We start from the raw sequence: 12,701 nt of genomic DNA, 5'->3' as shown, positions 1-12,701 counted from the left end.
TCACATAATACACAAAACATGGGGAAATTAAATAATAAAAGACACGCCGGCACGGTAGAAGACCGGTTAGCACATCTGCCTCACAGTTCTGTGGACCGGGGTTCAAATCCCGGCCCCTCCTGTGTGGCGTTTGCATGTTCTCCCCGTGCCTGCGTGGGTTTTCTCCAGGCACTCCGGTTTCCTCCAACATCCCAAAAAACATGCAGGATAGGTTAATTGAAGACTCTAGATTGCCCGTAGGTGTGAATGTGAGTGCGAATGGTTGCTTGTTTCTATGTGCCCTGCGATTGGCTGGCGGCCGGTTCAGGGTGTGCCCTGCCTTTCGCTTGACTATAGCTGGGATAGGCTCCAGCAGCCCGCGACCCAAGTCAGGATAAGCGGTAACGAAAAATGGATGGATGGAATAAAAGACACAAATGCCAGTCATAAAAAGAGCAATACAATAAGTAGGAATACAAATAAAGATAACATCAACATCTCACTGGGTATCAAAACGGGTAAAGAGGAGGCCTGTCAAATGTGCTGAGGCAGTTGGTTCCATAGTTTTGGAGCAGCAACAGCAAAGGCTCGCTCCCCCCTGAGCTTCAGTCTGACTTTTGGGACAGTCAGGAGCAGCTGGCAAGCTGACCTGAGAGAGTGAGTTGGCTCGTAAGGGTGACGAAGATGGGGGGGAAATGTGCTCAAATTTACATGTACCACTTAAAAGACGTGCAGCAGCATTCTGCAGACGACGAATGGCAGACGCGCTGACACCCACGAAGAGTCCATTACAGTAGTCTAGCCGGGTGGAATTTATTGCAGCGCTACTGTATTATCTTTGTATATTAGCTTTGTTAATAATTTATGTGTACTGAACGAAATGACGTATCACCCTATTGAAAAACTTCAATGGCATCAGTTTTAAAGGCGGAATTTGTTTCCTCTGCGCCCACTTTTTTGACAGACGAGTATTAATTAATCTGTACCTGTTTAACCTGATGCCTCAGTGTCATGCAAACTGATAATGAGTATGTTCACTGGCAGCACAGTGAAACAACAACGAATGAATGAAGTCACTGTACGGTTCACTGTTTAAACGCTGTCCCTCATACGTTTGTGGAATGTTGGGATACATCTAATGTGGTTACTTGTTAACACAAATGCTGATGTGCATTTTTGTGTGTGTCTTTTGGTTATCGGGTATCACTCAACTTATTCTGTGTGGGAGCTCTGAATTGAATTATGTATAAAGCCAGTGAATATGTTGCTTAACTTCAATTTTAGTTTTACAGAATTCTCTCTCTATGTCACAATTGTATCCAAAAGGTGTTAAGATCAAGCATTAAATATCATCATTTACTTTTTCCATTGTGCAATATGATATACTGTATATGACCTGTCATAGCTATTGGGCAGCAGGCATCAATCCCCAACAAATAATCCAAAACCAGATAATAAAAGTGGCATTCTTGCTGCATAGATAAACATCCATTCTTCTGTTTTCAATACTGCCTATCGTCATTAGGGTCACGGACGGGTGAGCTGGAGCAGATCCTCGCTGAATTTGGGCGAGAGGCGCGGTACACCCTGGACTAGTCCTCAAGGCACAAATAGACAAATAACCAGTCACACTCACAACTAAGGACAATTTAGAGTCTTTAATTAACCTAACATGCATGGTTTTGTTTTGTTTTTTGAATGTGGGACAAAGCCGCAGTACCTGGAGAAAACCAAAGCAGACTTCGAACCGCCAACCTCAAAACTGTGAGGCACTTTGATTATCATTACGGACGACCCATAGATAAACAACTGAAACAATAAAAAACAGTTAATAAAAGAATATTATTTCTTGTAAATGTGATTTGACCTATAGAAAGACAAATGGAACATTTTACTCATTCATGAAACAAAAACTTCAAGTTTCAAAGTTCACAAGTGCTTCGCTCTCTTTGCAGGTCATGAGACGCCTGGCATGGCTGAAATCACGGCTGTCATAAGTCAGTGATGAACAAAGTGTTGTCCAAGTACCACCAGTGCTACGCGGGCTCCCGTTCGTGGTACGCAAAAGAATCACCGAATTAAATGTTCAGACACTGCACCTTGTTACAGTGGTTTTAACTTTTTTCTTTAATTATTATTATTATTATTTTTTTTTAATTAAATCCAGTTAGAGTACATTTGTTAAGTAAAATCTGTTGTATTTGACATAATAAATAAAGAGTCTGGTTAAATGTCCCTTCAATAATAAAATAAACAGTGTCGTCAAAGCGCTCTTCCTTTTTTGAATATATTACTGTATTAAGTAATACAGCTGTACAGTGTAGTAGTGTACCACAACCTTTTGCCCACAGGCAATCTACAGTATACGTCCATGAAAAACTAACTGAAACAGACATTTCCTCCTGGCCTGGCCAAAAAATGCCTCATGTGTAAGTGGAATGTGCAATTTATCCACTGAACAAATCAAATGGAGAGAATCATCAAAGCAAATAGTTGATCCTTTTTGTCAGATGTCAAGTCAATTTCATCAAATATTCTAGAGAGAAAAACAAACACGAAAGGTGAGGTGTGGCCTCATGTCACAGACATAGATAGCTGAAATGGGTGTGGCGTGTGGGGACAACATTGCAGAGGGAAAGAAGAAGAGAAGTCATGCGCCTTCATGTCAGCTGTGTCACTGATGGTTTAAATGCACGAAGACGTTTGATATTGCAGCTTGCCAAAGCATTTAGAAGATTACGTTCTGCAGTCATTGACACAACACGTGTACTTTGTTCTTCCCGGTTTCCCAGCGTGCACCACTTCTCCTCCGTACACAAAGGAGGAGGATGAAGCGATAAATCACATCCTTGTTCATTCCTACTATACAGGAGCATATACAGGTATAGATAGACAAAAGTATTGCTTACAACTCCAGGCCTTGGGTGACAATGTTCATTTGAGTTCACCCAAAAGGGAAGGAATCATGTCCGTGTGGGCCAGTTAAGTTTTTCCACACCAAATTCAGCCAGCCATGCCTTTATAGACTTTGATTTGTGCTGGAACAGAACAGGGCCTTACCCAAACTGTTCAGACAAAGTTAAACTTTTAAGATTTAAAGACGAACTAAATCCCATAAATAAATATAATTTGGCTTACTACAGTTCATCCATCCATTTTCTGAGCCGCTTCTCCTCACGCGGGTCGCGGGCGTGCTGGAGCCTATCCCAGCTGTCATCGGGCAGGAGGCGGGGTACACCCTGAACTGGTTGCCAGCCAATCGCAGGGCACATACAAACAAACAACCATTCGCACTCACAGTCATGCCTACGGGCAATTTAGAGTCTCCAATTAATGCATGTTTTTGGGATGTGGGAGGAAACCGGCGTGCCCGGAGAAAACCCACGCAGGCACGGGGAGAACATGCAAACTCCACACAGACGGGGCCGGGGATTGAACCCGGGTCCTCAGAACTGTGAGACTGACGCTCTAACCAGTCGTCCACCGTGCCGCTGCATGTTGTTTCATTTATTAATATTTTGTATTCTGCACACGGGCCTAAGATCATTAGCTTATGTTTCCTCCATTTTATCTGTGGAGCATAGTATTGCAATAATTGTCCCACACTAAACTGCTGCCACTCTGCAGATACAGATGTTGTTTGCTCAACTTTTGCAAACATTGCTCTAAAAGTACCAGCGACAGCTGTGCAGTATCCCTTGTGACACGTACAGACCGAGCAGAAGCTGGCACTCCTTTCGTACAAATGCCATATTAAAAGTCTGATAAGAGAATCTGGTTTTGCCACTTTGTAACAGTTTCCCAACCGTTGCCCAGGGCTTTCTCACAACACAATTTGCATTCACAATATAAAAGTATTTAATATTTTACTGGCTATATGAAGAGTGAAACCAATAAAAAAATTTATCACATAAATCCTCAGCAAGATAAGAGAGAAAATGAGTGTGCGTGCGTGCCAATATGAACCATTTGAAGACGATGCCTAACAGCTTGCATGCAAGAACTCGTGAATACAAGTTTTAATGCACACACCTTTTCTTTAATCTTGTCATACTCAACAATTATTTTTCACTCCACTGCAAGTAATAGAAAATATACTTCCCATGATAACAACAAAATGAGATAATCTTTGATGCACAACAGTAGTTATTTAATGCACTCAATGCATTGGGTGTAATTGGAATTTGGACTTTAATATGTGGTGGTATTCAGATGACAACGTGGTGTGAATGGTGCACGTTACAGTGGGGCTTATGTGGGTATGCGAATTCAAGACAAAAGGCTTTGTGGATGTTTGCACACACAATCCACATATGATGTCACCTTGCTCACCTACTACCAACCTATTGTGAGTTTCTTCTATTACGACTGCAATGGCAACACGCTGCCCAAAGGATGATTGGTATGCAGCACACACCTGCTCAAAATGCAGCGTTGATGACACAAAAACAAAATGTTACTGTGTATTAGTTGACCTTTTGTCTTGGTGTGCAGACAACCACTATTAAGCCTTTGTCCAAGGATTCAATATTTTTAAAGTATCGATCTACTGTAGATTACAAATCACGTAATGAGGTCAGTGAGTTAGCATGTCAAACAAACATGACTGAGTCACTGCGAATACATCGTAATACTCACGTAAGCATCAGGGAAGGCTCTGTATTTTACATTCCTCTCTGGCTCAGTTTTCTGGACTTGAGACCCTCTGAGCAGGTTGTTGTTGATCAGCAAATTCTGTTGGGTTCCTGCTGAAATGGAATCATGACTGAAGCTCCTCTGCAGAACAGGGGTACTGAGTGTACTTGTACCAGTCCCCTGGCTCACTGTCTGGCCAAACTCTGAGTAGAAGGAGGACTCTGTTGTAGGGAACAGTCGGTAATTCTCCAAAGAACTGGTGGGGCTGAGAAGGCGAGAGGGGCTGCTACTGGAGGCTGACGAGGTGATGTTTTGTAGCGGGAGAAGACTCTTGGGAGTACTGAGGTCATCAGCTCCGGTTGAGAAGCTTGACGAGGAGGGCGAAGAGTTCCGGAGAAAAGATAAACGTTCAAAGCGAGATGTTGAGTCTGTCGTGGTGTTGACTTCGCTGAGCTCCTTTAAAATATTGGAAGAGCCCAAATCTGGTAGCGAACCGCTGCGGAACACCGAGCGATGGATCTTGTCGTTTTCCTGCCTTTGATCCAAGGTGGAGGGCCTGTAACTTCCGAAGATGACGCTGTTTTCCAGACGGGAGTTTGTGGACGACTGCTGTGTTCCGTTTCCATTGAGCGATTTATGTTCATCTGAAGAATCGAAGGATTTCCTCATGAGAATGCTGCTGGTAGCAGATACTCTGAGGGGCATGTCGCTTGCTCCAGGCTGCTCCTGCTGGTAATTAGTAAAAAAATTGAACAATAATAAACAACGGTTTAGAGGTGCAACAATTAATTAATTAATTAATTAATTGACAATTATGCAATTATCAAATCAATCGACAATTATTTTGACAATCGATTAATCATTTAAAGAACTTAAAATTGTTCAAATCCCTGCAGTTTCCGCCTCTCAACAGTAAATGTTCTCAGATTTCTGTCGTCCTCCAAGAAAGAAGACTGATTATCTTTGTTAAATCAAAATAAGGCAATTGCAACCATCTGCAATGATCAACCTTTTCTGACCTCTTACCGACCAAACCAGTAACTGCATCATAATCCGTTTTTGTTTGTACATTTCCTGCACTGTTAATTTGAACTGATGTCCAGTTTATGAGTAAAGGGATAGAAATAAAACGTTTTTATCCCATTCGTCGATTAATCAAAAACATTAACGATAAATGAAGCGATTATTAAAATAATTGTTCGTTTCAATAGATATTTTGACAGTGCATGATTATGTTGAAGCACTAGATATGATTATGACAGTGCATTTAATAAACTGTCAGGCTAGTCAAATACAATACTGCTTACACCCAATATAAAAATGTAATACCTTCTTCATTAACTCCAAGGGTGAGCGTGTGTCTCTGGTGAGGTTTCTCTTCAAGCCCAGATCAGTAGGTAGTGTAAAAACTCCATTTTGGGCCTCAGCAGCGCTAGCCTCCATCCTCTTTGTAGGACTTAAGACGTCAGCAGTGATGAGGCTAGGGGCATCTTCAACAATAGGGGCCAAGGCGGAGGCGGGGGCCGGGGCCAGCCCGCGCAAACCGATGCTTCTCGGCCTTAATGAGGGCCCCATGTTCTTCAGGGTATCCTTCAGGTTGTCCATCTCGAACTGGTCAGGCGAGGCCGGGGGTGAGGAGGCGGGAGCCGCTAGGTCGTCGAGCTCCACGAGCGTGGCCTTAAACACTCCGGTAAAACAGGATGCGTCTGTGAAGTCTGAAACAGAAGGTGGTTGTGAGTGCCAGCGTGACTTAATTCTCTCTGCCTCTCCCTCCCACCATCCCTCTCTTTCATCTGAAGGTGGAGCAGATATCTCCCAAAAAGGCTCCTCCCAACTAACCTGTTGGCGAGCTTCCCAGCTCGCTTTGGCTGTTGTAGCTGTACGACGTGGCCTCAGGGAGAAAAGGGGTGGAGTAAGTGCTAGAGGAGGTGTCATATAGTCTGTAACCCGGACTATCAGAAAATAATGGCTCCTCTTTAGGCATAAATCTGGATGCACCATCGAATGAGTGCGTCCAGCTATGGTCTGTGGAAAGGGTCATTCCATTTGACTCCATTCTGCTGAAATCCACTGCATCCTGTTGGGTCGCATTGTCAGTCGGATGCACCAGGGATACTTTACGGAATCGGTATCTTGATTCATCCAGATTAACCGGAGGCGAATTTTTCATGGAGAGGGTGGTGCTCAGGCTGCTGTAGCCTGGATTCATTTTGTCATCTGATTCTTGGTCAGCGTTTGTCTTGGGATAGTTTACATTAAAGGCTTCAGAGGCTACTGTGGAAGACCTGGAAGAAACAAATAATGAAAAAAAATGAAAATGAGTCAAACATTGATTTCATGAATTTAATTATAGTATCTCCTACATGATGTAATGTACAGGGTTCGGTTATTTTAAAAAGACCACAAAAAAAAAAACATCTGAAGAACTACACATATCTTGTGGGTGGTGCAGCTTGTATTAGTAATGAAATATATATAACGCATGACAGTGATACAAAGTGGATTTGGAATAAGTTGAAATTGGACACAGTCATAGCTAAAACAGTGTTTTTCTTTTTTTGGGGGGGAGGATACAAAGCTCATGTATTCTTTTGATTTTCACTCGTCAATTTGCAGTGACTAAATTATCTAAGACTTACATAAATGTGTTTGCCTAATCTTATAAACTACAAAAACATAAGATAAAGAAAATGTACAACCTGAACTGTTACCAACAAATGCGTGTATTTTCACAGGTATGAATGATCTCAAATGTTAACTGGACCTTTTGTACAGGGTTGAAAGAAATATGTACATACATACATACATATTTGGTACGTCATTCAGTTTTGAAATAGTTCTGCAGCCAGAAACTTTGATGAAGTGTTGAAATGTTGGGCATTGTTTTGTTTTCAGTAACAGGTTGCGGAAGGACCGTTCAAGAATGTGTGCGATGACCAACTATTCCAATGCAGAGATTTAGTGCCTCTAGCTATTTGCAACAATTACTACAGTGTGTTTACATTGATTGCCGTAACCTTTTCCCCTAAGATCTACCAGAGGATAATATTTCAATGAAGGTGTCTACACAAGTCGATTACAGAAAGGTCCATTCAAAATCTCGTTTTCATAATACATGTTACTGTATAGCGATATCAAACCAAAATATGATTATATAATGTCCACCGCTGTTTGTCAGAAGGATTACAAAAAAAATACTGAACCAAATTTCACGAGACTTTGTGGAAATCAGGTCTGGGTCAATGAAGAAACCATGCATGGTACTTTTTGGGTGGGTCAGGGTAAAAATAATGCAATAATAGATTTAAAATGTGCACGTCAACAGTGCAATAGTGTTACCAAAATCAAAAAACTGCATAAGCCTTTTGTAAGCCGGTCTCGCCTGTGTGGAGTTTGCACGTTCCCCCCATGTCTGCGTGGATTTTCTCCGGGTACTCCGGTTTCCTCCCAGATCCCAAAAACATGCGTGGTAGGTTGATTGAAGACTCTAAATTGCCCGTAGGTGTGTATGTCAGTGTGAAAGGTTGTTTGTTTATATGTGCTCTGCAATTGGCTGGCGACCAGTTCGCGGTGTACGCCGCCTCTCGTCTGAAGATAGCTGGGATAGACTCCAGCATGCCCGCGACCCTCGTGAGCGTAAGCGGTAAGGAAAATGGATGGATGGAAGAAACCTCATGCCGCAACTCTACACAGCTGAATAAGCATTTAATTCAAATATGGTCCATTAGTAAACAACTGATTGCCACATCTTAGTTAACCCCTCCTGATGGTTATTAGAAGTGAGTGCACTTTTAACGACCAGACCTACTGTATGCTCAAGGGTATGATCAAACTAATGGTAGTGATCTTAAACCTCCACTTGGTCATAACTGCAACATCCAAGCAATGCTGTGTGTGACTCAAAATGATTTAGGGAGACAGCTAAGCAGATGTAAGAAAATCAAACAACATCATCCATCCATCCATCCATCCATTTTCTGAGCCGCTTCTCCTCACAAGGGTCACAGGAGTGCTGGAGCCTATCTCAGCTATCAAGGCGGAGGCGGGTTACACCCTGAACTGGTTGCCAGCCAATCGCATGGCACATAGAAACAAACAACCATTCGCACTCACATTCACACCTACGGGCAATTTAGAGTCTTCCATTTCATTAAACTAAATTGATGAAGAAGCATACAACAACACTCGTCATTTTAATTATTTTTTTTTTTGCATGATTATTTTAACTTGATGGGGTTCTTTTGCTGTTTAACAGCACAATAAACTATTAATTCTACTCTCAGAACTCCCAACTCTGTGGACTCATCCTGCAATGTCACCAAATGAAATTATATATATATTTTATTTAAAAAAAAAAAAAAAAATCTTAGTTTGCTATATTTGCTGTGTTAATCTTATGGGTTTTTTTGTGTTTTTTTTCTTACTTTACTGTATTAGTACTTTCTCTTCTTGGCCACAGCATTATATAGACCTGCACAGTGTAATGCAATCTAATACAAGAGCTTCATCAAAAATTTACAAGCTTGGCAAATGACTAGGAAGACCTCAGTATGTGATGCAATTCAGTGATACACCACTACAAACTGCAGCCGGCAGAATTAACATGTTGTCATTTTTGTTTTTTTACTGTGTCTATAGAAAATGAACATGCATCATAAATCTGACTTTGCAATAATAATTACTGTAATTTTTCACATAGATTGCATTAGCTCATGCATGTGTACTGAATAAATAGTCCGGTGAGTGGATGAAGAAAAGCCATATTAAATGGGCTATTTATCAAATCTCGATAATAAACTTTCTTGCAAATTCAAAACACTAACTCATCAACAGAACAAACCAAAACCAGTTTAAAGAGTTTACCAGGATGCCTTTGTCAGGTCAAGGTGTGGCTTGACACATGGGAAGGAATTCTCTGAGAAGTTGTCATTCCACTCATGACTAAGGTATGCTGGTACAAAACGTTGGGATAAAGTACAGAGGTGAAATTTGGACTAAAGAACCACAGCTGAGTGAAGACAAGAAACAAATCTATTGGTGACAGATCATGGAATTCAAGTCAGTGACAGAATTCCAAAAATTCCACACGAAGGTCTCTGATAAGGACGAGGTAGTGAACTCAAAAAGTGAAATTCAATTTCCTACTGTTTCATGGCAATCAAACTGCACTCATTACACTAAGAGGTTATTGACACAAGCAATACTAAGAAGGTTTTTTGATATTTTGCTTCTCTCATGTAACTAACTAAGCAAAATAAAAGAATGTCTGTGAAGAGTATGCAGAAAAAAATAGATTTATCATCTTTTAAAGGAATAATGTCTGTTAAATTTGATTTATATGTGAGCAGCAAGCTGAAACATAGTTAGCAAGCCTCTGGGTCTGCATCTCATCAATGACGTCTCTGTGTCGCGTTGCATGAGTTTTCTCCAGATTCAGTACTTTGGTTTCCTCTCGGATTCCCGAAGAATAGGCGAATTGCGCATATTGGAGGTGTGAATGGAAGTCTGAATTGTTGTTTGTCTATAATATGTTCCCTGTGATCAGTCCAGGGTGCACCACACCTCTCGCCCAAAGCTATCTGTAATAGGCTCAAACTGGATGGAAGGATCTCACTGTGTCATAACTGTGTTTAATGCTGTGGTCTGTGAGTATAAGTCCTCATTTTAACCTCATGACTCTGCGACGGGTGAAACCCGTGTGGTGTGTTAGCTAGGGCGGGATATCATACTTTTCTTTTTTAAAATTTATATCTACATAATTGTTTTACAATTTCACATTTCAGGTGTTATTTTCATCTTCTGACAAACCTTAAGCATTTATTTCTGCTGGTTGTGAATCTATGAACTCACTTGAGTGCAAAGTCAAGTATTTGCTGACATCATGTGGTACTAAAAATGAAGTACAATTGCATCTCACCCCAATAGTTACTTGTAAGCAGTGGTGGGAGGTAACAAAGTACAAATACTTTGTTAGTGTCCTCAATTAGACTTTTAATTAACTCTTTCATTACTTAAGTACTTTCTATTCCTTACTACAAGTCAGTCAAAACTTTTTTTAAACACCTTTTTCTTTTTTAACATGCTCAGATGACGTCCCAAAAACAAACAAAAAAAATAAATAGCGAGTGGTTAAGTCAACAAGAGTTGAGATTTTGATTTGTTGATTGAGATTTTGGGGACAGAGAAAAACAGGGACAGCTGTGACATGGAGGAATGTGAACCGGGAGCATTTAACGACGACACAACAGATTTGATGAAATGAGATATTCCCCATCCAATGCCTTATTTAAGCTGATTGCTTGACAGTGTCAGGTCCAAGAATAATTTGTGGCGAATAGGTTGTGTCTTGTGCCAGGCCTAAAAACCACACGCTTTCTGACCTATGAAAATTCGCCGTCTAATCTGAAAAACACACATATAGGTAAATTGTAGTTTTTCAGTTGACCTGACCTGTTGTCAGTTAAGTTCTGATTAACCTGTCAGAAATTATCTTCCTACAAAGTTATCTAGTGGTTTATGTCCCCCACCACCCACCCAGTACGAGCACTGTACAAGAACATAAAAGAGGGAAACTATATTGTGTGCAGTTTTTTGTTGTTGTGCCAAGTTATCAAAACAGATATAGATATTTGACAGCAAAAACAAATTTTTATTTTTGCACTTAAGTACATTTCAGAGTCTGTACTTTATTTTTCCCTCACCTGACAGGACAAGCCAAAAGTCATGAGTAAAGGAGTTGTCTTTATTTTATTATATTATATATATATATATATATATATATATATATATATATATATATATATATATATACACACACACACACACACACACACACACACACACACACACACACACACTTTCCAATCGCAGGGCACATAGAAACAAACAACCATTCACACACACATTCACACTTACGGGCAATTTAGAGTCTTCAGTACCCGGAGAAAACCCACGCTGGCACGGGGAGAACATGCCAACTCCACACAGGCAAGGCCACATTTGAAACTGGGTCCTCAGAACCGAGAGGCAGATGTGCTAACCAGTTGGACACCGTGCCACCCACAGTAAGGTTTTGAAATATCCATCCATCCATCCATTCATCCATTTTCTGAGCCGCTTCTCCTCACTAGGGTCGCGGGCGTGCTGGAGCCTATCCCAACTATCATCGGGCAGGAGGCGGGCTACAACCTGAACTGGTTGCCAGCCAATCACAGGGCACATACAAACAAACAACCATTCGCACTCACATTCACACCTACGGGCAATTTAGAGTCGTCAATGAGCCTACCACGCATGTCTTTGGGATGTGGGAGGAAACCGCAGTGCCCGAAGAAAACCCACGAAGGCATGGGGAGAACATGCAAACTCCACACAGGCGGGGCCGGGGCTTGAACCCGGGTTCTCGGAACTGTGAGGCTGACGCTCTAACCAGTCGGCCATATTAAATCTTAATCTCTAAATCATGTGCCACTAATTCTGGAAAAATCGACAGGAAAGATCCATGTTCTCCATTTTCAACTGTTGACACTACACACAAAACAAAAATTATAAACTAACAAGACATGCACACAAAAACTACTCTACTACTTTTGCTTGCAACATCCCAAAAAGCTACAATTGTTTTAGTGACTTTAGACACGTTTGAAAAAAAGGGCAGCTTTATATATCAAAAAATGACACTCAACATCATGTAGAAAACTTCGGTAACTAAAAGGGTGATGGGATCGGTGAGGTTGTGTGTTGTATGTTTACAAGTGTGTGCGTGTGAGGCATCAAACATGGTCCTTTACATTTTTGAAAACAGCATGGCAACATATTCACTGCATTTAAGAAAGACTGCAAAAAGCATAACATAGTTCAAGTGTCATGAAAATAAAATCCATCTTCATAGATCACCTGTCATCATTCACAGCAAAATTAAGACGCGTCAAAAATCTCATTACGTTAGCAAAAGTGAAAAAAGAAACATCCAGAATCTCCACCTTAATAAGAATTAACAGCCAATTTACCAGCTTCGTTGCTCAGCCAATGTCCCTACATTAAGATCGTCGGTAGTCGCTTCTGTGCAATCACGTTGACGTTTATTC

The 12,701-nt window shown here is 41.1% G+C and overlaps 1 protein-coding gene across 1 annotated transcript in view; it reads right to left on the bottom strand.

Annotated features, from left to right (window-relative positions):
• Positions 1-12,701, bottom strand: part of LOC133395631 (uncharacterized) — a 39,312-nt gene that overhangs the window by 11,186 nt on the left and 15,425 nt on the right. Inside the window, exons 5-7 of the mRNA XM_061664708.1 lie at positions 6,454-6,899; positions 5,944-6,329; positions 4,618-5,343 (exon numbers count right to left, since the gene is read on the bottom strand). Coding sequence (XP_061520692.1) covers positions 4,618-5,343; positions 5,944-6,329; positions 6,454-6,899 — 1,558 coding nt within the window. The remainder of the gene's footprint in view (positions 1-4,617; positions 5,344-5,943; positions 6,330-6,453; positions 6,900-12,701) is intronic.

This window comes from Phycodurus eques, chromosome 20 (assembly GCF_024500275.1).
Source record: "Phycodurus eques isolate BA_2022a chromosome 20, UOR_Pequ_1.1, whole genome shotgun sequence".
Classification (NCBI taxonomy): domain Eukaryota; kingdom Metazoa; phylum Chordata; class Actinopteri; order Syngnathiformes; family Syngnathidae; genus Phycodurus; species Phycodurus eques.
This window is presented reverse-complemented; position numbering and strand designations above follow the sequence as displayed.